The following is a 27,427-nucleotide window of genomic DNA, read 5'->3' as shown; positions in this document are numbered from 1 at the left end:
CATGAATAAGTTTAAATAATAAATATAAGAAGGCGAACATGTTTGGAATGTAACAGTTTTTATAGATGTTCTCCTAATACTGAAGACATCATTAAGAAGTAAAAACAGATATTTCAAAACTTTTAAACTATTTTTAAAACATGTTCTACTAATACTAATAACCACGGGTGCGGATTTACGCACAGATCGAACTAATAAATAAATCTAATAAAAAAATAAAAAAAAAAATTGAAATTGAATTTCTTGAGAATGAACGCAAGTTTGAAAAATTTTAAGATCAAATTAAAAAACTTGTAGTCATACACTAATAATAAAATTATTTTAATTATTTATTATAAATCATATTTTTCGAATCTTTTCCAGACAATTGTAAAAGATTTTGCATCACAATGTCAACAAATTTTGCAAGAGGCTATGAAATGGGCACCAGATAGTACACGTTCACATCTACAAGAATATTCAAATCATATTCCAGGATCGGGAACATGGCATCATGCTGGCTTAGCATTAGCCACAGATGCTGTGCTACAATTCACTGGATTAAATTTACAATCCGCTCCATTATCTAGTAATACTCTAGAACGACGACCAAAGTGTGTTAAATCAGATGTGTCACGGTTTATATCAATTCTAAGTATACGTAGTCGATATGCTGGAGAAGTTAATGGTTTATCACATTATGAAAAAGTCAACTTACAGAATGAATTAATTAAAGAAGTTTGGGATTCATGTAAGAATAAATCAGATTCTGCACATCGTAAAGCTTTATGGAAAGCTACTGCACTCTTAATCAATACACCAGGAATTAATCGAAAGCTTTTACATGCAATTTGTTGGTCTCAAGTGGAGTTATTTACTGTAGAAGCAATGACAACGTGTGTGGAGTGTTGGCAATGGTTGAATACAGCCAGGCCTGATCTAGAATTAGGATTTTTACGTGAAATGTTATCAGCTTGGCAATGTACTGTTGATAAACGTTTAGGCCTGTTTTCCAGGGACAAGGAGACAACTAGTCCCTTAGCTGCTTATGAAGGTAAATTAAAACATACATCACAAAAAAGATGACGCGCTAAAAAAATGTAATTGAAAAATTCAAATTTTTATATAGTACAATGAATAAATAAAAGGGAAAAAGTTGCATCTTTGAAATTTTCCACAGTTGTTTGATGGATAATTTTTTTGTAATTTGTAAAAAACTGATTCAAATCCCCAACTACACCCCAAAATAAGGCCCACCCGGAGAGGTCGATTACGAACGATAAACGCTCGTTTTTTCGGGAAAGTAATTTAAATTCATTAGTTTCAACTTAGCTAAAATTTACGCAGAAAAAAATTTCGTACAATACAGCAGAAAAGCACATCTGTATGTGTAAGGTGTCTTTTTATACCATGTATATAAAATAATATCATAGTATATTAAGTTTAGTCCCAAGTTTGTAAAGCTTAAAAATATGGATGCTACTGACAAAATTTTGATATAGGTGTTCATAAAATCACCTAATTAGTCCATTGCCGGTTGCTTGTCTGTCCGTCTATACATCACTGTGTACCATAGACACATAGGGACGTTAAGGTTACAACCACCCATAATCAGAATTTCTATGTGATGTATAGTTTTGGCTTTAGCTTGGTGATAGAGAATTTTTTCCACAGTAGCTTATTTGATTAGTCTCTTTAATACTTATATTTCGTCAATCAACTCTTATTTGAATCCGTTGTTGGGAGTGGAAATCGAGAAAAACTAATTTTTGGATGATCCACAAAGGGTTTCGGGTTCTAATCCAAAGTGTATATACGTTATACGCTCACGTTAGATTTTTCTAGGTGTTCAATTTTTTGGCAGTTTATTATATCTGACGTAAATAATTTTTGCAACGTTGTAAACTATCTGAAAGAGTTTATTTTTTACAGGATGCACTTTAGAATCATATCCACCATTTGTAGCACCACATGGAATATGGGTTCAATTTATATGTGAGCTAGCTGAAACTGGAAAATATCGTAGTCAACAACAAGTGGACATGTTAGCTACATTATTGCATCGTGCATTACCAATGACAGTTGGTAGCCGGGAATGTAATCAAAGTCGGCATATTGCATCTGTTGGAGTTCGATTTAAGTAAGAACTTTTTATTCAGTTGTAAAAAAGAGGACGACTATGCATTCCGAGTTGACGTTTGTATACACTGACAGGCATGACACAGGATTCGTTATCAGCGACCAAAATACCTACTAGATTACAATTTTTATCTTACATATGCCCTGGCTTTTATCTTACATATGCCCCCCCCCCCGCTGGGGTCCTATGCCCTTTTATGACTAGGTTTAGTTAGCTGAATGTTCCTTGGGGTTTTATAAACATGTTACAAAAAGTTTCATTAAAATCGGTGCTGTTTCCTAACTTTTCAAATGCATCTCGGATTATTAACTGTACTACTTGTAGGTATCTCCAAACTGATCCATTTTCTTGAAACATAGCTAAAAACACTCTGCATTAAAATCGGTTCATCCGTTTAGAAGCTGCGATGCCACAAACAGACAAACACACATAGCGGTCAAACTAATAACACTCCTCTTTTTCGACGGGTGTTAAAAAGGGAGGAAATTGGAAGCTTTTTAAAATCTAGTTTATTTATAATTCTGATTTTTTTTAGATTATTAGCTTGTGGATTATCTTTACTCCAAGGTGATATACTTCCAAAAGGCTTGGCAAAAAATGTATTGCGAGAACGAATATATTGTAATTGTTTGGATTATTTTTGTGGGCCAAAAATGTATCCAATACAAAGCTCGTCAAAACTACGTGAAGATATAAGTGTACTTGTAAGATTCTGGCAGACAATGCATGCTGATAAAAAGTATTTAAAAGCAAGTTGCGTTGGTGACTTTGATTTATATGGGCCAACGAATGTGTTAACATCCCAAAATGAAATGAAATCGGGTGGATCTGATTTTACACGATCTGCAAGTGGTTGGATTAATACTGTTCCATTATCATCCAGTACGAATACATTGAGTAAACGATCGAATCGAAGTAAACGACAAGAAATTGATGTTTTTGTTAAAGATTATTTAAAGAAACGTAATTTAATATTGGAATTAATAGCGGTAGAAATTGAAAGTCTTGTGATTTGGCATAATCCAAGTTCACGTGCTGAATTGCAAGTAACTGGCGAGGATAATATATCAGCTTGGCGTTCAAAAGCTGTTACTGAAAAAACATGGCGTGATTATGCACGATTGGCATGGGAAATTTCACCATGTTTAGCTGTTTTTCTACCTGTCAGGTAACAAAATCAAATTTTACATTCATATCTATTCAAATTTTACATTCATATCTATTCAAATATGTACACTTTCATATTTAATAAATCGCTAATACATTAGCTTTATAATAGGGGAGTCCAGGATGTTAAATGTGTAGTAAAACTCGAGCGTCGTCGATACTTATTAGATTTTGTAACTTAGATGATTCTAAGTTTATTTAATGATTCTAAGAAAAAAGGTTCTATAAAGTTTTTCAATTTAGCGATGAGGGGAGGATTTACAGTCCTTAGAAAATGTGAAAAGACAGAGATTCATGGCGTAACTTGAACGCGTCAGATATTGAAACTCTAATACTCCCACGTATCTCATATAACGAAAATATATTAATCTGACGGTTTGGGCGGTGGGGGTAGCTGTGCGGAAGGGTTAAAAATGTAAAAAAATAACTCGAAGGCATGAGATTTTCATAGGGGACGTTAAGTGCATCACAACGAAGCTTCCATACAAAAAACTGACGATTTGATGATTTGGAGATGATGCAAGCTTATGTAGTAACTTGAGCGCGTCAGATTTTCATACTGGAGGTTCAATTTGATACCCTGGCCATGCTGTACCTTAATCTGACAAAAATCTTGCGAAGTTTCTTAATCTGACTTTTTTTTGACACTTACATTTCATTATTTTTAGTGATGTTCCGACTAGTCGACAACGTCAACTATCCGGCCATTTTAGTTTTCGTGTTTCTTAATTAGACAAACACATTATTATTATTTTCTTGTAAACAGATTAAATCACAAGCTGTGCAAGAAACATAGCATATTTTTTAGAACACATCTGCTTCTATATTGTACATAGTTTCAAGGTTAAGCGCACGGATATCGAGCCTGTAATTGAGTGCAATTTTAACCGTAACCGTATCCGCGCATCTAGACACGAAAAATCCATATCCCTGTCCGTATCCCCGGATATACATTTTTAATGATCTGACACAAAAGCATTGCCCGCGCAAAAGTTTTTATCGATTTACGAGGCCGTGACTTGTGGAAATTACCAGATTATAAGTTTTTCATGTCCATTGAATTTTTCCCTTCAAAATAAAAAAAAAATTTGACCGCGCTCGAGTTACTGCAGGTTTTTTTAATTTTCAAGAGATTGAATTCGTGGAAATTTATATTAGTGTATCCAAATAAGGCGTATATGAGCTAAAGTTTTTACTTTCAGAGAAATGTCAATCAGCCCGAATACATTCAATAAACCATTTAAAAAAATCCTTTTTCGGAATTTTAAATGCCTAAAACTCGGTTAGATAAAATTTGATTTTAAGATCATCTGTAGCAAAAAATTTTATTTTTCTGTTTGCTGTAAATGGGATTTCGTATTAAATTGATACAAATTTTTAATAGAATGGAGGAACCTCTAATGTTGCTTATGTTTCATTTTGAGAAAAGTTAAATTTAAAATAACATTATCGTATTTCTTTCGGCGTAAATAATTAATTAAATTTTACAAACGTAGAAAATTTGTTTTTTTCAACTTTCATCAATTTATTATTTCGATAAGTAGCGACAAAACAACAGCATCAGTTTGGAATCGAAAAGTGTGATTTTTGTGTTGTTGTCTTAAACTTTCAGTTATTTATTATTCGTTATTAAAACAAAATATGACTGAGTTTATAAAATTTACATTTATAGGTTGAAAAATTCTGACAGTATAATACGAGAAATAACGCGTCAAGTGCGTTCAAATCCAAGCGCCGTATCACACATTCCAGAAGCGTTACAATATTTGGTAACAACTGACACACTAATGAGTGACGCTCATGAATTAGTACATATGCTAACATGGGCTAGTGTTAGCCCTATACAAGCGCTATCATACTTCTCACGTCAATACCCACCGCATCCAATATCAGCACAGTATGCAGTACGAGTCTTGTCTAATTATCCAGCTGATGCGGTTTTGTTTTACATTCCACAATTGGTGCAAGCTGTCAGACACGATGATGTAAGTATTTTTATTTTGTTTCGGACAAATTGTCTAAACAGGTAAAAGGTCCTTCTTTGCATGCTGACCAAAAAGGTCAAAGAGCCCAAAGTATTTGAATCAATAGTTTTTGTTATATTTTATGTCAAAGTTGAAACATAGGCAATAAAACACGCCTACAGGGCCATATTTCTAGCGCAAAAAATACCCGAGGAGAAAGAACTTTAAACGCTTTGATTCTATTTTTAAAAACCTGTCAAAAAATATTCCGCATAATGGGATGAGCGAAAAATAGGTTCCATTATCATTCCTTTAAAAATAATAGCCTTCTTGTGATTTTTATACTGAGGCGAATACCTTATACATCAAATAAATGGTTTGGATGCCTTAAATAGCGAAGTTGTAGAGGATTTAAAAACCCGCCCGGTCATCGAAGCTGCATATTAATTTATAATATTTACTCTAGTTCTACCATGATATTTACAGCGGTTTCTAATTAAAGTTCTCACAAGCAGTATGTTAGGAATGTCACTTTATTAATCGAAAATCTGAGATTTCATTCTATCATTTACGTACGAAAAATTTGAATTAATGGTTATAAATACATAAATGTAAAGTTCGAACCGGCATAAAAAGTCGAGAGCAAACAATAGATTTTTAAAGGAAATACAGTATGAAAGATTTTCTTACAAATGGTACAGTAAATCTGGCATTTTGACTGGAAAAAATTACAATAGTGGATCTGAGGTTATAGCTCGTTAGGGGGGCATGTAAATAACTTTAAAAAAAATTAAGAGAATTTTTCGTTCCGCTGTTTTTGAGAAAATCCAAAAAAATGGGAAAAAAAAATTTGGAATGCGTTTTTCTCGGAATCTATTGATTTAAGGGAAAAGTTTTTCAAATAAAAAATGTAGAAGACACTGTCAGCTACATTTTATGTCATTAGAGCAACGTCATACGAGTTAAATTACAAAAAGTAGGTGGCGTTAAAGTATCATAAAAAGGGTTTTCCACGGTTTTCATTAAGAAAAAATGATTTTTTTGTAAAAGTGTAAATGAAAAAGTTGTTTGACTCAAAATTAGCTTCAACTTTTATTTAAACAATTTTTTTGTAAAACTTACCGGGATTTATCAAATTGTATAAAATTTACTAGATACTTTTCATCTATTTCCTCCATGCAACCATAATGTCACACAGCGAAGTGTGGCGGGGTACATCTAGTTTATTTATATAATTGATTGATTTATTTATTTATTTATTTATTATAAACGGGCAGCTAACCCTTTACAAGTATAATTAGCATGTACATAAATAAAAATAATTAAAATATAAAAATACAATAAATGTAGGAATAAAATAAATACAATAATTTAAAAAAAAATGATATTGATGTACTTAAGTCGATTATACTACGTGATGAATAAATTTCGTTAATATGGTATAAACTTGGAAACATTGACTCAAAGCTTGCCTTTAAAGATGTATGAGCACCAAGGCAATTTTAAATAAGAAACTTAATTTTTTTTTTATTAATTTGGGCTAGATCTAAATTAATTCTGAAAATTTTAAGGGGAAGGGGTTCCCTGATTATTTAAATAAATAAATGATTTTAAAATTAGGCATATTTAACATTGGTCTTATGAGAAAACGGTAGATAGATGATATGTTTTCATAGATTTCTCCAAAACTAGCAGGGGAAATTAAAAAAAAACTATTTAATGAAAGTTAAAACCTTAATAAATTATTGGGAAAAAAACCTGTTGTGTCCGACTAATTAAGAATGTATGAGCACGGTAGTGGGACAAATTAAAATTTTTTTTTTCCAATTTTGATGGTGAATTATGTTATAACTTGAAAATATAAGACGAAAAGTAAGAATAAAATTTTTCAATATCTGGAGTAATTTTCAAAATATCGAAAATTTCGTTTCTTAATTATTTAGCTTTCGATATTTCAAAAACCAAGGCAGATATCAAAAATTGTTCTTATTTTCGTCTACATTTATGAAGTAATAACGAAATTCATAATAAAAGTTGAAAATTAGGTACAAATAATTTCAAGCATACTACCTTAAAGTATGGTGACTTAATATCCAAATTGGTAATATTTTTGATTTTGTTATAGATGGGATATGTAACAGAATTTATAAAATATATTGCAAAGAAATCACAAGTTGTTGCCCATCAACTGATTTGGAATATGCAAACGAATATGTATATGGATGAAGATATGCAAATCAAAGATAGTAAGTAATGTTAATAGTTTTTATTATACCAGGTTTATGAAATATACAAAGGTATACTAAGTTTAGTCCCAAGTTTGTAACGCTTAAAAATACTGATGCTATGAACAAAATTTTGGTATAGGTGTTCATAAAATCACCTAATTAGTTCATTTGCGTCATCTGTCGTCTGTCTGTCCGCCTGTCATCACGATTACTCAAAAAGGAAAAGAGGTATTTAGCTGAAATTTGTATAGCGTGCTGAGGACGTAAAAAGTGAGGTCAAGTTCGTAAATGAGCAACATAGGTCATTTGGGTCTTGGGTCCTACGGACCCATCTTGTAAACCGTTAGAGATAGAACAAAAATTTGAATGTAAAAAATGTTTCTTATAAAAAAATAAACAACTTTTGTTTGAAACATCTTTTTCATAAACATCACTGTTTACCCATGAGAGCACAAATTATGCGCAAATTGCATAGTATTATATGGGTATATCAGTTATATGTAAATGTGTAACATGTATGTATGTGTAATGTGACAGTGTAATCAACACTGTCTACACATGGTATTTCAATAATTAACTTAGTCAATTGTTTGTTTTCACTTGTTTAATTTAATATTAATACAGCCGGTTTTCGGCATTCGATGCAGAATTGCTTGAAGCATATCAGAAAAATCGGAAAACTTCAATTTTTTATTAAAACCCCTCCGAAAATGGGTAAATCCTTGAACTGCGTTTTTCGGTTCTAGATATGCTAGAAAGATGGGATTTTCATAAATCGAAACGAAATAAAGTCAAACTAACAGAATACTTCGAAAAATTTCACTCCCTACATCACGACAAAAATAGCACGTGTAATGTCACAAATTAAATCGGAAGGCTGATTATGCAAATTTTACAAAAATCACGTTTATAATAAAATTGAATAATCTATTTATTACCGAGTGATTATACAAATATCAAGAGACCGTAACAATTAAGACACATAGGCAATATAATTACATAAATTATATAACTTTTATTTATAAATTTATTATAGTACTACAATATTTCGACCAAAATAAAATATCTGCAATACTTTTTATTGAAGAATTTCTTGATTTAAGGTATTTCCAGTATGAAAGCATTTATCGACAGATTTGGCCCAATTTTTTCAAAGACTAGGAATAATATTAGCTGTGAGATCACGAAATTGTAAATTTTTTTTTATTTTAGATTGCTAGATAATCAGCTGCAAAATTAACGATTTCGAGCGTCAGAACATGCCAAACTCATTGTCCTCCCAGCTATTTTTTTACGATATTAAAAAACCATCTTGACAAGATTTTTTAGAAAGTAGGAGGAGTTGAAAGGAATGTTTTTAGAATAAAAAAAAATAGCACCACGTCGTTTTGTTTTTGAGATATTAATTTTGAACTTAGTCTTTACAGTTCAAGCCTCCTATTAGAAAAAAATTTTTTTGAAGTACACATTTCGTGACCATGGAGAATGGATTCGAAATGTTATAAAAAAATAATCTAAAAAAATTGCACAAAAATTTGCCTTTTTTGGCGAGTTTTTTGAAAAATTTTGGCTAGGTTTTTTGGGGAAATTATTGATTTTCTCTGATAACATTAAATGAGCAAGCTGAAGATACTCCAAAAATGCGTATTTTGAGCCAAGAATCGACTCTGTATCTTTATCCGTTCTCCAGTTATAATTAATTGAAGTTTGATATTAATTAATAGTATTATAAGATAGCACTTTTTATGTTCTATTGCTTATAACTAGAGAGCAGATAAAGGAGTCGAGTCTTAGCTCAAAATACGTATTTTTGAATTATCTTCAACAAAAAAATTAAAAGTTTCCCAAAGAAATACCTATTTTAAAAAATTGTCAAAAAACCCGCCAAAAGAGATCGTTTCCGTGGCAACATTTTTGTATTTTTGTTTTTGATAACTTTTTGAACCCATCCCCCATGGTCACAAAGTGTGTACCTCAAAAAAGTTTTTCTTCTAATAGGGGGCTTGAACTATGATTTCGTGTTTTAAACGGCAAAATTTCTTAAACTTTGAGATTTAATAGTATGCCCTATTCTTAGTCTCTGAAAAAAAATTCGTTAAATTCTGTCGAAAAGTGGCTTTTTACCTTAGTTTTAGCATAGGAACTGCAAATACCATGCTGGTAAAACCTTAAACCTGCTTACTTGTTTATACCAATTTACTGATTAAAGGTAAAAGGTTGTAATTAGTTTCATGCAACGCGTATTTGGTATTGAATAGGTATACCTTAAATTTTTTTCTAAAATATTTTACAAATATGGGCTAAAACTGCTTCAAAATTTAACCGAAAGCAGATGATGTTCATTTGTTTAATTCTTTCACCTTTTTTACAGGTGCGATTTTTGATACGTTAGTATCATTAGTTGATTCTATTGTAAATACACTATCTGGGCCAGCAAAATTATTCTACGAACGTGAATTTGACTTCTTTAGCAAAATAACAAATATTAGTGGTGATATTCGACCATACCCTAAAGGGCCAGAACGCAAACGAGCATGTCTTGAAGCATTAAGTAAAATTAAGGTATTTATATTTTAAATATGTATACTATAATTAAAATCGCATCAGTTAAAACATTCTAAGTGTTATTACTATAATATTACATGGGATGAGTATAGTATACTATGAATGTGACTTACTGTTGCAAATATATTGACGAGGAGTATAATTTGTAAGGTATTTTTTATAATTTAATTGAAATTAATTAATAAATTATTGAAAAAAAAAAAGAAACCGTTGTATCCGACCAATTAAGGATGTATGAGTACGGTGGTGGGAACACAAATTTAAAAAGTGTATATGTATTTTCAATTTTGATGGTAATTTAGGTTATAACTTGACAATATAAGACGAAAAGTAAGAGTAAAATTTATCGATATCTGGAGTAATTTTCAAAATATCGAAAATCGAAATTTTTTTTAATTATTTTGCTTTCGATGTTTCGAAAACAAAGACAGATATCGAAAAATTGTATTCTTATTTTTCGTCTTCATTCATGAAGTTATAACAAAATTCATCATCAAAGTTGAAAATAAGGTAAAAATAGTTTTTGGTGGCCCGTACTTCCTTAATTTTCTAGATCGATTCAAAATCAACTCGTATTCATAAATGATATGAAATAATTTTTTTTTTAATAAGAACGTGGTTATTCTGTATAAACAAATTTTATTCGTAATATTTTTCTCATACCTCTTTATTTGTTTTTTCATTCGATATCTACAGAATTTTTTTGACTTAAGAAAAAAAAATTTGTTTAGCTAATAACTGTGCCAGTATTAAACCATGCTTTTGGCCCAAGCTTTTGAGTTAGTAAAAAATTGAATTGAATATTAATTTTCTTAAAATATACTCATCAAAGCACAATTTTAAAAATATAAAAGTTTACGAAAAATTCAAAAAGCAGTATCTCTGAGGAAAGTCATCGCATTTGGAACCTCAAAATCTCTTTTGAAAATTTCTTTTGAAAAAACTTTAAACATTATTTTATAACAAATCGGCGAAGGCCACCCGAAAGTTTGTTTATTTTTCTTAAAAATGAGTTATATAAAGTTTCCAAACGACTTTGGATCAAGATATTTGCTTTCCATGCAAAATTGGTACTTCTGGATTTAAAATCCTGTTTCTTCTGAAATAATCGTCGCATTGAAAATTGTCTCATATCATTTGAAAACTTAAACTGCTTTCTTTTAAGTCCTTGCTTATTGTTAAGTAAAATTATTTAATTGTTCTCCCACATTTTGTTTTTAAAACATGTCAAAAACAGCATTTTTTCATATTTTAGGTGGTATCTAAAATCTCATCATGGTTTTTCTTAGCTATTAATATCTCCAAGAGTTATGCAAATTGCAGGGTTCTGAGTCTTTTTTTTCTTGATAGTCTCAGCTGCCAATTATTCAATATCACAAAATAATAATTTCAAACAGAAACGGAAAAAATTTTAATTTACTAAACCTTGGCGGAGAATGATTTAACTCCAGCGATATTTACAACTAGCATCGCCGCGCGATGTTACCGATTAAAAGAGAGTGGTTTTACCTGCGATTAAAATAAATTTTGAGTGTTTTTATCGTTACTGTGTAAATTAATCAAGCCTTCTTGAGAAAAATGCGCTAAAAATCTATTTCACGAACTTTTACAAAACTTCCTGTATACACGATTCCTGTATACTAACCTGGTTCCTGTATACTAACCCATTGTAATCGTGAATTTTTACAGGATAAAATTAGCCTATGTCACTTTCTGACCCTTAAACTACCCACTACCCAAAAATCATGTCGATTCTCGGCTCTATGAAAAATTAAAACAAATCTATTCTACGGTAACCATACATTTAACTTCATGAATGTAGACGAAAAATAATAATACAATTTTTCAATATCTGCCTTGGTTTTCGAAATATCGAAAGCTAAATTAATCAAAATTTTCAATTTTCTTTATGTCCCACTACTGTGTTCATACATCCTTAATTAGTCGAACACAACGGTTTTTTTTTTTTTTTTTTTTTTTTATAATTTATTAAGGTTTTAACTTTTATTTATTATGATTTAAACATTTATTTTTGGATCAAGTCTAAATCAACGATTTTAGGTTTTTTTTTTTTTTTTTTTTTTATATAATTTATTAAGATTTTAACTTTTATTTAAATACATTTTTTTAAATTTCCACCGACTAGTTTTGGAGAAATCTATGAAAACATATCCATTTACCGTTACATAAACCAATGTTAAATATGCCTACTTTTGAAGTCATTTATTTATTTAAATAATCGGGCAGCGCCCCTAAAATTTTCAGATTTGATTTAGACTTAGTCCAACTTCATATACAAAAAAAATCTAGCCTTAGTTTTAAGTATATTTGCAATGTATATTAGGTGCAAGAAGGCTGTTATCTTCCAAGTAATCCTGAAGCAATGGTCGTTGATATCGATTATAAAAGTGGAACACCAATGCAAAGTGCTGCAAAAGCACCATATTTAGCAAGATTTAAAGTACGTAAATTTGGTATTCAAGAATTAGAACATTTTGCAATGGCTGTGTCCGAAAAGAATATTAATTCTGAGGTAAATACTATTATTTTAATTATTTTCTTGTTTACATACGATCTTTTTTTTTAAACCCGTGTTTCAGATAAAAAAAGAACAAAATAGTATGGGTATTGAGATTTGGCAAGCTGCAATATTCAAAGTAGGCGATGATGTGCGCCAAGATATGCTAGCGCTACAAGTAATTGGAATTTTTAAGAATATTTTCAATCAAGTTGGATTAGATTTGTATTTATTTCCGTATCGGGTTGTGGCAACAGCTCCTGGGGTGAGTAACATTTTTAAAATAAACAAAATTTTTATTTGATAGTTCAGTCGTGATTTTTTTTTTTAATTTGATGTTATTATATTTTTTGAATTTCTTTATTTGTTTGGGGCTTTGAATCCTGAAAGCTCAAAAAATATAGAGCAAAAATTTGTTTAATTTCACGGCGGAAATAATATCCAGTCAATCGATAGGAAAAAAGGATCTCATATTGGAAAAATTTAAGTAATAATAGGGGAGTCCAAGAGGGGATTTGTAAAGTTACTCGAGCGCGTCAGATTAACATATGAGGGGTTCCTTGGATTTTCTTTAGTACCTCCTGCAAATATTAGAGTTACTACACAAATACCTTCTTGGGCTCCCCTATTATAATCTGTTACACTGCGGTTCTTTATTGGTAATGCTTTATGCAAGGGAAAAGTTTTTCATAATTAGTAAAACTTTTTATGTTTTTCATTGAAATATTTCCCCAAAGGTTTAATTTATTTTAGACTTTTTAGTGTCCCGGCACATAAAATTCCCTCTTATTATACTATATTAAATTTTTTTAAACAATTTATTATTAATATTTAAATTTTAACATATAAATTATATGAAGAGTTGCAATGGAATAAGAAGGAATCCATTTAAACCAATAGTCCATAAATGTGGAAATATTAATCTTGCACAATTTTCAAAACCAATGAGTTAATAATGGACGGAAAAATTTGCATTCCCCGATTTTGTTAAGAAAAATTAATAACTTCACAAGTTTTTTTTTTCAATATAAATGAATGTTTTGTTACAAACTTTACAAGAAAAAGGTTTTCCTATATAATATCAACCTTTATCTTGTAAAGTGAGTGGCAAGGCATTTATTTAAAAACAATCCTACTGTTTGACTGCTATATAAACTGCTGTACTTGTTTTTTCTTTTCAGTTTTTATTTAACACTGTCGGGTTTTTTTTTTTAAATTTTTATTTTATTCTATTGAATATGTGTGTGTGTGTGGTTTAAAAGAAAATGTATGTGTATTTTATTTGATTCTCCTAAGGTAGGGGGTGCTGAACCTTTATATATCAACGTGCAATTTTTTTCTAAAGAAATGTGATTAATGAGGCCATAAACGTGCGTGCCTTCAAATAATTTTGACTTTGTTGATTACTGGGATTCGCAATTAATTCTTCATCAATGACGTTTCCAACGCAATATCGATCAAAAACAGCTAAACGTGCATAGTTAGTGACGTTAGTGCTTCCCTCAAGACATAGCGATGTAAAAGGAGCAAAGTTAATGGAATTTTTTTTTTTTTTGATTTGTTACATTTTCGACTAGTTTAAAGATTTCTTCTTTTATTTTGTTTGAGATAGAGTAGTGTTTTTTATGCGCTGAATTACCTTATCTTTAATATCGAAATCACCAAAAAGTGAGGTCGCGCATGCTAACCAGACTTCCTTCAAAAGCTTTATCTTGAAAAATGATAATTTTTACCTACATATTTAAGCATAGACGTCGACTGTTTATTTCTATAAACTTTTGTCCTTGCAATTAATTCCTTTTGCTTTGGTTCGCTTTTTTGACAGTCCACGATGTAACTACAATAACAAACAAGCGCGCCTACGTTCATAATATAATACTTCAAATTCGGATTCAGCGCCCCAAAAACCATAATGAAGCGCAACCGCTTATCTGAATGTTTTCTAAGCCAACTACAAATTTCCTTGTGAAAGTAATCAAAAAAATGTTTTTTTGTTTGTATTAGTGTGGTGTTATTGAATGTGTTCCAAATGCAAAATCCCGAGATCAACTTGGAAGACAAACTGATATTGACATGTATACATATTTCTTAACAAAATTCGGTGACGAAAACACAAAAGAATTTCAGAATGCTCGTCGTAATTTTATTCGATCTATGGCCGCTTACAGTGTTGTCGGTTATTTATTACAAATTAAGGATCGACATAATGGAAATATTATGTTAGATATTGAAGGCCATATAATTCATATAGGTAAGTGTTTTTACATATTTTATGTCTAACGTTTATCTTTAGCTTCACATAGGCAAGGCCATTATACAGAGAGGTAAAAGTTTTTTTTTAAACCAATATCGATTACACAGGATGGGTCATTTTAATCTATAATGGCTAAGAGCTCGTTTTGTAGTTAACCAATTAAAAATAACTTAAAAGTTGCAGAGTTTGATGGGGGACATCATGTTTTGACATCAGATTGGACCTTCTTCTTCGGGTTTTTTTACTAGCCAATTTAGATCATAAACGGTAAGAGATAGAATAACAATTTAAATTAGAAAGTTGATCCTCATAAAAAACATTTTTTCGAAAATCGTTACCTTTTGGAGGAAATGTGACTTAAAAATATGTCATTATTGCATTTAATCAAAAGAAAATGCGTTTAATGTATATCGATAATTTCAGGTCAAAGTCATGTACACAGGCGAATGTCCTCTATTGGTCTTGGCAACTTTTGGCTAAGGCATTTTGTCGTATTGTTTTCTTTCGATTAAATGCAATAATGACATATACTTACGTTGTATAACCTCCGAATGCTGACATTTTTCCAAAAAATGGTTTAAGTGAAAAATGTTAGTTTTTTATGAGAATCAATTTTCTAATTTAAAATGTTATTCTATCTCTTACCGTTTAGGATCTAAATTCAAATTTAAGTATTTTTTGACTTCTGATAATTTTCACTAAACCTCGCCGTTTGCGATATGTTTGCGTTAAAAAAATATAAAGTACAAATTTTTGTCGAAAATTCATTATTGACAAAAATAAAGAATATTTGGTGGTTCTGGTCAAAAATTTGATGTGAAAACTATCTGATTTTTTATTTTGAATAATTCTAAACACTTTTTGACTCATGATATTTTTACCTTATCTCACCGTTTTCGATATACACTCCGCCAATTTATTAACGGAACAAAATTTATACACAAAATTTTACCTAAATTTCAAACAGCTGTATCTCCGCGAATAATCATCGAATTCGGAACTTCAATAGCTCATTTGAAAACTTATACTTTCTAGTTTAGGCATCTATTGGTTAAATTTGTATCACCCCTTGCCGCTTTGTGAGAAATGTTTTCCCTAAATTTTATATAAAATTTAGAAGCGTACCAAAATTTTCAAAATTATTTTACAACAAATTTGTTTAAACCACTGGAAAGTTTGTTTATTTTTCTTGAAAATGAGCTATAAACAATTCCCGTACGATCTTTTTGGACCAAGATATTTTCTTCCAAGCAAAATTGACACTTCTGGGTTTAAAATCCTCCATCTTTTGAAATAATTATCGCACTGAAATTTTTTTCATATCGTTCGAAAACTTAAACTACCTTATTTTAAGCCCTGGCAATTTTCGTTTTTAAGGACGTTCATGCGTCAACGATATTAGTAGAGAAATTAAAAACAATATGATAAAGCGATAGTTTAAATGATTTTCTATGATTTAAAACAGGAAAAATATCCTGTTATCGAATTAATTTCATTAAATTTTAAAAAGTGACTAAAAGTAAGGTTTAATATGAGACTAAATGGAAAATATAAATCGATATTTTTCAAAAATTATATCGATAACCATACTTGAAACTTTTACCAGTTAACTATTATTTAAACTTTTAATAGAATTTTACAAAAATTTTCTATTTTCTACTAATTTAAAATTCTTTAAAATTTACCTACTGTTTCCCTATGAACGCACATAGCAAAACAGGTACACGCATGAATGTCCTTAAAACAAAAAATTTAATTTTTCCATATTTTAGTCGTTTTTTCACCTGGCCCCTGTTCACGGAATCAGCTAGTCAAAATACAGTAAGTTCATTATTTAACGATAGAGAAGTGTGAATTTTGTTGTAGATTCTGTCAAACCAACTTTTACGGTAATGCATTAAATTGCTTTTTAAAGATAAAAGAACAAGCTTTCAAGGGCTTTTAATGGATTTCTTGCAAATAAATTTTTGCACTTATTTAATCATTCCTTTGTACATAGCCTTAGAGAATGATTAAAATTATTAAGTTATTGATTCAAAAACTGAAAGTATAATCTTTAATGTAGCTTTGGGCGCTTCAGATTCAATCATTTTAAACACCTGGTCCAAATGTTTTAAGTTCACCGGTCGAAATTCTGTGCCAGTGAATGTAAGTCTAAAGCCAGATTTACAGAACAGAGTGGGGTGATTTTAAATTATAAAAATTTACGATGTTTAACTATAGTCCCATAACTTTATGCATTCGTGTTTGCGTCAAATCCGGTAGTTCTGATTTGAAAGGCTTTATCTTGGAAACTATTGGGTCTATAGAGACAACTGACTATTTGCATGATTTTTTTTTTTGCTTTATTAAAAACTTATTAATGTAACAAACAAAGCCACCAAAGTTTTGTTTTTATCTCATTCTAGCAAAACAGAATTTAACATGAAGTAACTATAGTATACGATATGTAGTTATGTTATAACATATGGCTGATAGACACACTGACGTCATTGTTCTTATCATATCTCTCTGTTTAATACCAGTCTTTAAAATGCTTATATCATCCGTATTTCTTGGTCGATTTTAATTTTAATTTCACTTTTTGTCATCTCGCTTACGGTTTTTTTCATATTTTGATAAGAAATTCGAAAAATAAATTTCATGCAAATACCCAATTCTAGTATAGAAAAAAATCATAAACAAGTTTGCAAAAAATCAGAACTACCGGATTTGACGTTAACTACACCGTACTTCCAGTGACATGTAAAAAACGTAGAATATAGCACTAACATCTGCAAAGATCAACAAATTTAAAATAAATGATAGAATTCTGATATAAAATTAAATTAATTTTTATTCCTACAGATTTTGGTTTTATGTTTGAATCATCACCAGGTGGTAATTTAGGCTTTGAACCAGATATCAAATTAACAGATGAAATGGTTCGGGTAATGGGTGGTACAATGGAAGCACAACCGTTCCGATGGTTTTGTGAACTTTGTGTTCAAGCTTATTTAGCTGTGAGGTAAATAAAACGAACGTTCAATTACAATGAGTAAAAATAAAGTTGAATGTTACTTAATTTGACCTTTCGTCATAATCGAGTCACTTCAAGATTTATTTCTTTAAATGAATAACGCTCTTAATTTCTTCGATAAATTCTCATTATTCGAGCGATAATTCAGAGAACATATTTTAAACGAGTTTTACAGTGTTCTAATAATTTCAGGCTTTTTTCCGAGGGTTTATATTCTCACAGATACTGCGTTTGTTGTATATAACGAACGGTATTAAGACGTTGGTCAATCTCAAAAGTTATACATAACTCCGGAACTTTTTGAAAAAGTACATACCAAAGTGATAAAATTTCAATCAATTTCTAATTTCATCCACGAAGAATTCATGTATTTATAATAAATCTGCATTGTAATTACCTTTATAGTTATGTCGGATTACAAAGGTTGCCAGATTAGACGGGGGCCGGATTACCGCGGGTCTACGTAAAATCAGGGTCGATTAACTAATTTTTTGGATAATGAATCGATTTTGATGTTTAAAATTCCATTTTGTTCGTAATTGTATTTAGAAAAAGGTCCTTAATTAGTATGTGCCCCTTCCCTACTCTCTTTTTTGAAAATTCAACTTTATAACCCCCGAATTCCTGAAACGTATTAAAAATAATAAATAAGGATGAAAATACCAATATGGGGGCTTTTGGGGTAGCTGTATTCGTATCTGACCATAAAAAATGTGGAAATTCAAATTTTGGGGTGAAAAATTCGATTTGCAGCCGAAATTCATATTTCGCCCTCGATAATATAAAACACAGTTAAATAAATATATTAAGAAAAAGTAAAAATGTAATTACGAACTAGATGTAATTGCGAACAAAATGAAATGCACATGAACACAATGAGTGGGTTTGTAAATTAACAATTATTTAACGAATAAGATTCTGAGAAGTTAAAGCAAAATTTTTAACTGTACTGTTCGCTCAGTTATATCAAAAATTATCTATTTTTCCTGATACTTCATTTTTGCTTTTTAGCTCCGATTTTAATTAATTTCATTAATTTGAGAAGTAGAGAAAATCGTTAATATAAACTTTTAGTGTTTATCAGTTATCTAGCAAGGGGACCTTGGGCTCTAAAAAATTGCCTACAGGGTGGGACTTAAATATGATTGTAATAGTCTTTATGATTGGTATAGTATAGAAACGCACTAGAGTCAAGAAAAAAAACACCTTCAAAGTTTTCACGTAAATTGAAGATATTTAGTCTGATAGAAGATGATTTAGTCTGATTTATTTAAAAATTATGTAGCTGCACTCCTATATTCAATATGTATATTTAGACACCAAGTTTGTGATCTTTTTTTTTTTTTTTTTTTTATTTAAAACTGGCTTTAGCTACTGCTATACAGCCATTAACAATGGTACATTTAATTTACAATGCAAAAAATAAATAAAAAATACATATATTAAAACAAAAAGAAATTATTTTCGGCAGTCCTAAAAAAAAACAATAAATAAAGTACTGCATTAATTCATAAAGTTTAGGACAGATTGGTTTCAAGTTTTGACACACACAAAAAAAACAAAAAAAAAAGAGACGAAAAAAGGTAAAAAAAAAAGAAAAAAAAAGGGTGATGTAAAAAAAAGCGCAATTCTTATTTTATACTTATAAATTGTTACACGAGGACACATAAGGAATTAGAAGGATTTTCGTCGTCGGGACCCGTCGAGACTTTAAACAAAGGTAGATGACAATAAAAACATAGGTTGGGGGCCGCGGAAATGTTTACAATAGAGAAATGTTATGGTGGAATTACAGTCGGAATGTTTAGAAATTAATTGTTTGTGTTTAAATTGGGAGTTGGGTCTTGTTAAGGAATGTGCAAATTGCAGAGAGGATTTCAAAATTGTTTAAGGATAGGAGATGGGGCATATAATAAGGACCAAAAACACCCATACGGGCTAAGGAGCTTAGAAGTATAGGTCTATGTTGATTATAGAGTGGGCAGGCGAAGGTAATATGATTGATGTCACAATATTCATAGCCACATCTACAATTAGCGTTAGGAACAATATTTATTCTTTGTAGATGGGCGGGTAAACTGTTGTGCCCCGTTCTTAGGCGACCAATTATTGTGATATTTTTCCTGCCCACATCCCATTCATGGAACCATGTTTGGAGTGCTGGTGTGGGCTGCAGGTCAAACAATTTGCGCCCTTTTGTCGATGTGCTCCATATTCGGTTCCAATCATTCAACATAGACTTCTTACAGACAGCCCAGAGATCTTGTGCTGGTGGTGGTGAGCTGTCATGTACACCATTTTGAACTGCATCCCTAGCCAACATATCAACAAACTCGTTCCCACGTATACCAATGTGTGATGGACACCACACAAAGGCAACGGAGAAACGATTTTGAATTAGATTAAGTACGGTGTTTTTAATCAATACTATAATAGATGGAGTTTTAGAAGAGATGGAATTTTGTTTTAGAAGGGAAAGTGAGCTCAGTGAGTCCGATACAATAGCTGCTTTTTTTATGTTATACGACTCCACGTATGAGAGAGCTTCTAAAATAGCGACACATTCTGCTGTAAAGATGGAAAAAAATTCAGATATACTAAAAGAAGCAGAATGTGCGTTGGTAGTACAATGAAATGCAACTCCCACACGTGAATCTGCAGTTAACTTGGAGGCGTCTGTAAAGATGTAGGTATAATTAGGTAGAATGGCGTTGAGGTAATTATTAAATGTGGAATTGACAAAAAATGAACCATAAACAGCATCCTTCTTGCCAAGCCCACAATCAATAAACACCGGGATTTTTGTGTACCGGGATAGAAACTCAAAGGAGAAAAAGGGTGGAGACAGCGATTGGTAAATGGGAATTATCGCAAAGACACGATAAGCCACCACAAGGAATGGAAGTTCTTTGTTTCTCCAATAGGGGGAGTTTAGACACAGGTTGTTAAACTGGATAAGTTTAGGAATTAAAGGGTGGGATAAGGAAGAATATTGGTTTAGGAAATATTTTTTTGCTAAATACAGACGACGGACGATTAATGGGGCATCCGCTGCCTCAATTAGTAGGGAATTAGTGGGGCAGGAACGCATTTGTCCAAGGGCAATGCGTAAGGATTGGAATTGGACTTTATCTAGCTTTGAAGATCGTGAGTTAGATAATGGGCATAAAAGAAAGGAGCCATAATCGATGAAACTCCGAATAGTCTGCTTATATATTGTAAGCAATGTACTTTGGTCGGCTCCCCACCAAACTTTGGTGAGAGCACGAAGGATGTTGATTCGTGGAGTACATTTACTTACAACATGGTCAACATGTGAACTCCATTTCAGTTTTTCATCAAAAATGACTCCTAGGAATTTTGAGGATGCTTGACAGGTGATAAATGAATTGAGAAAAGGAATGGATTCAACATTGCACCTATGCCTAGTGAAAACGATAGCTGAACTTTTTATAGCTGATATTTCCAAATTGATAGATAATAAATGATTTTGTAATGTGGACAAAGCATTTGAAACATTATCTATAGCTGTTTGTAGGGATTTGGAAGACGTATAAAGGACAAAATCATCTGCGTATTGCAGGAGCTGGATAGGAGGCTGATTTACGATTTGTAGACCAGTGGTGTAGATATTGAAAAGGAGTGGACTTAAAACTGCACCCTGCGGCAAGCCTAAGAATGCAGTTCTAGGGCCAGATAAATGATTTTGGTACTTTACAGTGAGATAACGAGCTTTCAGAAAGTTATAAATGAACGATATTAGTCTAGGAGGAGCAGACAAAGACGTGAGGATGTTGATTAAGGTGTTAATATCAACATTGTCAAATGCTCCTTTCACGTCTATAAAGCAACAAACCAGGTATCCATTTTCGGAGAGAGCAATCTGAACATCGGTCATGAGTATAGACAGGTTATCAAGAGTAGAGGATTTCTTACGAAAGCCTCGTGAGTACGGTGGGATTATGTTGTTGTATTCGCACCACCACTCTAACCTGTTTTTTACCAGGTGTTCCATAACTTTCGATACACACGAAGCTAACGCAATTGGTCGATAGGATTCATGTGTATTAGGATCTTTATTAGGTTTCAGGATTGGAACGATCATTGTGTGTCTCCATTCGTTTGGAACAGATGAATGCATAAACAGTTGATTTAGTGCTGACAAAAATGATGTTTTGGCGTTGTCAGATATGTTTTTCAACATGCTATAAGAAATATTATCTGGACCAGGGGACGCATCCACCAGACCAGACAAGACTTCCTCTAATTCATAGGTTTCAAACGGACAATCCAATGGATGATCGTTCTGGATCAACGGGATTTCTATAGGGATTGGAACAAAATCCGGAGTTAAGTTTTGTAGAAAGACTAGGGGCCAGGTTTGATTATCAGGAGTAGGGGGATATGGGTTTATTGCCCTTCTATAGATCTTGACCTTATTCCAGATCTCTTTGATAGGCGTGTTCCTGGAAAGACTTTCACAGAAAATCTTCCAGGAATTTCGCTTTTTCTCTTTAAATAGACGCCTGGTTAATGCTTGGAGCCTTCTAAAAGTGAAGAATCTCTCCGGGGTAAAATTATCCTTAAGAGATTTCAAGGCTTCCTTCCTTGCTTGAACTTGATTTTTGCATTCGTTATCCCACCAGGGTGTGGGAGAAATAGGTTTTTTAGGGGGTTTGGAATATGGAATGGCCTGATCACCAGCAGAAGTAATAGTTTGGTGAAAAACTGAATACCATTCCAAGGGATTAATTTCAGATGAGTAGGATGGAAGGGAAGCGTCAACAGTACGAGAGTACAAATCCCAATCTGCCCTCTCGCACTGTCTTCGCGGAAAGTGTTTGGGTAGGTGAAGATTGTGTTGATGATTTATGGTTATTAAGATAGGAAAATGATCGCTACCATAGCTATCATTTAGGATATTCCAATAGGAAATTAAACTAAGGTGAGGGGAGCAAAAGGTAATGTCAATAGCAGATGATCTTTGTTGAGGTGAAGGAATAGTTGTCGGCGATCCGTCATTCATGCAAACCAAATTTTTGGAATCCATGAATTCCGTCAAAATATCACCTCCCCTATCAGATGCAGCGCAGCCCCATAGAGGATGATGGTAATTTAGATCACCGGCAATTATTATAGGTTCGGGAACATTCTGAAACAACAGGTTGAGTTCTTCAGAGGATAAAATATTTTGAGATGAATTATTATAAATGGAAACTATAGATATGCCAGCAACTCTCACCGCGATTACCTGGAAGAAAGGGTTATCCGAATCAATCGGAATGGACCGAGCCGGAACACCCCTCCTTACAAGAATCGCAGTGCCACCATAACCATCATATCTATCATTTCGGAAAATTTGATATCCACGAAATTTTGATGGTAAATTAGGTTTCAACCAAGTTTCACTAAGCAATACAACATCAATGGGATAACAAAATAAAATAAGGGCTAAATTGGGTTTATTTTGATTGAGACTGCGGATGTTCCATTGGAGCAGTTTGAGCTCTTTGGACATCTGATCCATGATGGAATTTATGAATTATAGTTTGAACAATATTGGTTTTAGTAGCTGGGTCTAGATCAAAAGAGTTTAAAACGGAAATAAGTGTAGCAAAGAATGGATTATTGGGGGAGGGTATATTAGAAGTAGAGGATGATGGAAAATTATAAGCTATGGGTGAATTGGACCTACCATTAGGGCTATTCAGAAGGTTGTTAATTTGGGCCGCAATAGGGCTTGTAGGTGGGGATGCTTCTTTACGTCTCTTGAGGATAGGAGCGGCAGATGTCGTGTTAGCAGCTTTGGAATACGTCCGTCGGATTGTAGATTTAGTCGTGGCGTTCGGAGATGTGTCATTCGATAGCAAGGGAAATTGTTGAGGTCTTGAAGAGACATTTATTGAATTGGAGGGGGTGGCGCTGCTTAAAATTTTTGGGACTTGACCACTGGCTTCGAAGTAAGTTAGGCCATTTGAAGCCATTATTTGCTTAATTGCAAGTTGCCTTTTGTATTCTGGACAATTTTTGTAAGTGGCCGAATGGTCTCCGTTGCAACTAATGCACACTTTGGGTAGAGAGGGATCAGTTGTACAGTCGGCGGATTTGTGGGGACTGGAACATTTGGCACAACGTGGGGAACTCTTACAATTTTTTGTGATGTGTCCAAACCGACAACAATTATAACATTGGGTAACGGGAAAAGTGTACATTTCTACAGGACGGGAGCAGTAAAACAGGGTGATATAATCAGGGAGGATTGTGCCTTCAAAGGTAACTTGGATAGTGGTCGATGGTTTATAGGAAATTTCGCCTTCGGTAGATATAATTTTTCTTGTCATACGATGAACTTTTAAGGTGTTAGAATTTTTATTGTTCTTAATATGATCAAGTAATGTTTGTTCATCAATATTCTCGTCGATATCTTTAACAATACCCACTCGAGTGACACAATGGGTGGGGACATATGCGCGAAGGTTTTCTTTTTTTAGCACGGGATTGTCGAGGAATTGGTTTGCGGATGTTCGAGATTTAAATTGGACGCAAATCCTATTGCGTCCCAAATTATCAACCTTTACTATGTCTGGTATATTATTATTAAATAATATACGCCCAACTGCTAATGGGTGTAATCTACCCAAATTTTGTTCTTTAGACTCTACAAATATTTTAAAAGGCCCCAATGAGTTGGCCGCGTATTTATAAATGGGTTTTTCTTTGGGGGGGATATGTTCACTGGGTGGGATGGGTATCTTATCTATATTTGCGGGGACAGCAGGATCGAGAGGAGGGTTATCCAGACCCCTCCGAGAAGGGTCTGGAGAAGGATCATCCTCAGCCACCTCCTATCAGTTGATGATGTAATATTGAAATGACTAGTATTAATTAATATCAAATTATATTTTTAAATTAAAAATGAAAATTAAAATAAATAAATTAATTAAAAAAAAAAAAAACAGCTATTATATGTATCGACTCACCCGGTATATAAAAAGGTGTCAATTCAAACACAAACAAAAATTCGTTTATATAACTATCGTATATAATTTTGTGTTGTTTTTAATAAAATTTTGTTTTTTTAATATAAGAATATATATCTTGTTATTGTTGAAGAGCAGAAATTAATACGTCTGTACTCTATCAGAGTTTTAACAAGAATCTTTGTGATCTTAATATTGTAGGAAATGAAGCATTTAAGGTATTTTGGGTGTCATCAAAAATCCGTGATCAAAAACCAATTGAGGATGGTTGCAACCCCATTAAAACCACCCATAGAAGTAATAGTGGTAAAACATTTTTGAAATTTTTAAATATTTCTGTGGAAATCGTTTCTGTGGCCTTTTCGGGGTCGCTGATAACAAGACCGGGTTATAATTACAAAAATTCAAACGTCCAAAATGATATGCATTCGAATTTTTAATTCAATGTAGTCAAAAATTGAAAAAATATTTTTTTTTTGTATTCAAATCGTATTTTGACCTAGAATTCATGATCACCAACTCCAAAAACTCCCAAAAACCTTTTGCAACCACAAAAAGCACCAAGACACGATTTCCGAGGTGATTATCTAAATTTTTATCATTGCTACTTCTAGGGGCGGCTTTATTGGGGCTTCAACCATGTGCAGTTACTTTTTTGTGATCAGCGACCCCAAAAATCCCCGAGAGACGATATCCGGGGATAATTTTTTCCCGGTCACTTCTAGGGGTGATTTTAATGGGAATGGAACCGCATTTAGTTGCTTTATGACCTCAAATTCATGATCAGCGACTTCGAAAACCATCGACAGACAATTTCGGAGGTGAAATTCAGAATTTTCTTATCTTCTATACTTCTAGGGGTAGTTTTAATGGGGTTCCATCCTCAGTTGCTTTTTTACCTCGGTTTTGTGAACAGCGATGTTTGAATTTGATAAATTGTTTTCTCTGTCAGTTCTAGGGGTAGGTTTAATGGGGTTGCAACTGTATTCAATTACTTTTTAACTTTGAATTCATGATCAGCGACCTCGGAAACCCTTGGGTGACGATTTCGAAGGTGAAATTTTGATTTTTTTAAATCTGTCACTATTTGGAGTCCTTTGGGGATGGGAAAACTATCCTAATTTTCTCAATTTTCATTGTAATGCAGAAGTTGGTTCGGATTAATGTTCCTGAAGGTCTAAAAATACGTACAAAAAATTCTTTGAAATCGGAGCTGTTTCACCATTTTTTTACTTTTGATTGCATTTTCCGGCTTATTTACTATATTCAGTGTGTTCACATTCTTATTATAACCTGCCCTACAAGTTCTCGAATTCTTAATCAGAATGTTGCTTAGATAATTGATAGCCAACATTAAAAGTGTGTATTAATGAGTGGCTATTAAATATTTTTTTATAGACGTATTTACTAGGTGTCATTTGTGTATATTTTAAAATAATTTTCTTTTTTAGGCCCTATCAGGAAGCAATTGTCTCATTGGTATCATTAATGTTAGATACTGGTCTACCATGTTTCCGTGGTCAAACAATAAAATTGTTACGATCACGATTCACACCGCATCTAACTGAAAAAGAAGCTGCTACTCATATGCTGTCAGTAATTAGAAATTCATTCTTAAATTTCAGAACTCGCACTTACGATATGATACAATATTATCAAAATCAAATTCCTTATTAAATTAAAACTATAATTAATTGAAAAGGATCCTATTTGTCAAGAGTTACCATAGACCATAAGGTCTACAATTATTGATGTATTATATTGTATTTTGATAGAGCAGTGATTACTAGCTGCCTAGCCTAGTTATTTAGTATATGTGTAGATACTTCTTTCAAAGGTAAAGTTCACATATTTTAGTAGAAAATTTCTAATTACTGTATGTACCTCTGTACCTCGTTACATTTACATCATACTTTATGTCAATTTGTGATTTGAAAACAAAAACTTATCCTAAAAATATTATATTTTTTACTTGATACAAAAAAGAGGTGCTTTGTTTTGCTAGTGTGTTTATGCGGTAACTAATTGAGTGAATAAGACTTTTGAGATCGGAATTAAAAATTACACTTCCAATTTTTACGGTATCAGACCGCAAACTGTTCCTATAAGGGCGTAGAAAAAAGTCAGTTTAGCCAGAAAGTATGGTCTTTAAGTTCGTAATAACCAATGGTGCTGAAAAAAGTATGAAAAAAAAAACAACTATTGAATGTTATATTTTGAACTATTCTAAGTATTTTTTGTTACCTGGCATTTTTACCTAAACATCGCCGTTTTTTAAATAATATAAATATATTTTATGAATATTTGATATTACCAAATTAACGATTATTGTTTGGCTTTGATTCATAACCAATTGGTTCTTACATTTTAAACATTTCTAAACAATTTTTGTTATATGACTATCCTCATCGTTTTCGAGATACCGACGTTTAAAAAAATCATTAATTTAGGCTAACATTTTGTTAACAACAAATTAAACGATTATTTAGTGACGATCAAAAATTTGATTAGAAAATCATCTGACTTTTATTTTTGACTATTTTAATTTTTGTATTTTCGAGATATAGGCGTTTAAAAAATTTAAAGAAATCAATTTCGATGGAAATGTCTAAA

At 32.1% G+C, this 27,427-nt stretch overlaps 1 protein-coding gene across 2 annotated transcripts in view; it reads left to right on the top strand.

Moving 5' to 3' along the window:
- The window catches only part of LOC123301653 (phosphatidylinositol 4-kinase alpha), a 52,820-nt gene extending 25,742 nt beyond the window's left edge, over positions 1–27,078 (top strand). For both annotated transcript variants that reach the window (XM_044884490.1, XM_044884489.1), the window contains 11 exons: positions 364–1,033; positions 1,912–2,119; positions 2,655–3,287; positions 4,959–5,271; positions 7,376–7,496; positions 9,850–10,040; positions 12,388–12,576; positions 12,644–12,826; positions 14,566–14,812; positions 17,663–17,822; positions 26,266–27,078. In XM_044884490.1, coding sequence (XP_044740425.1) covers positions 364–1,033; positions 1,912–2,119; positions 2,655–3,287; positions 4,959–5,271; positions 7,376–7,496; positions 9,850–10,040; positions 12,388–12,576; positions 12,644–12,826; positions 14,566–14,812; positions 17,663–17,822; positions 26,266–26,491 — 3,141 coding nt within the window. In that variant the 3' untranslated portion in view covers positions 26,492–27,078. The remainder of the gene's footprint in view (positions 1–363; positions 1,034–1,911; positions 2,120–2,654; positions 3,288–4,958; positions 5,272–7,375; positions 7,497–9,849; positions 10,041–12,387; positions 12,577–12,643; positions 12,827–14,565; positions 14,813–17,662; positions 17,823–26,265) is intronic.
- The last annotated feature ends 349 nt before the right edge of the window (positions 27,079–27,427 follow it).

Source organism: Chrysoperla carnea, chromosome 5 (assembly GCF_905475395.1).
Source record: "Chrysoperla carnea chromosome 5, inChrCarn1.1, whole genome shotgun sequence".
NCBI lineage: Eukaryota > Metazoa > Arthropoda > Insecta > Neuroptera > Chrysopidae > Chrysoperla > Chrysoperla carnea.
This window is presented reverse-complemented; position numbering and strand designations above follow the sequence as displayed.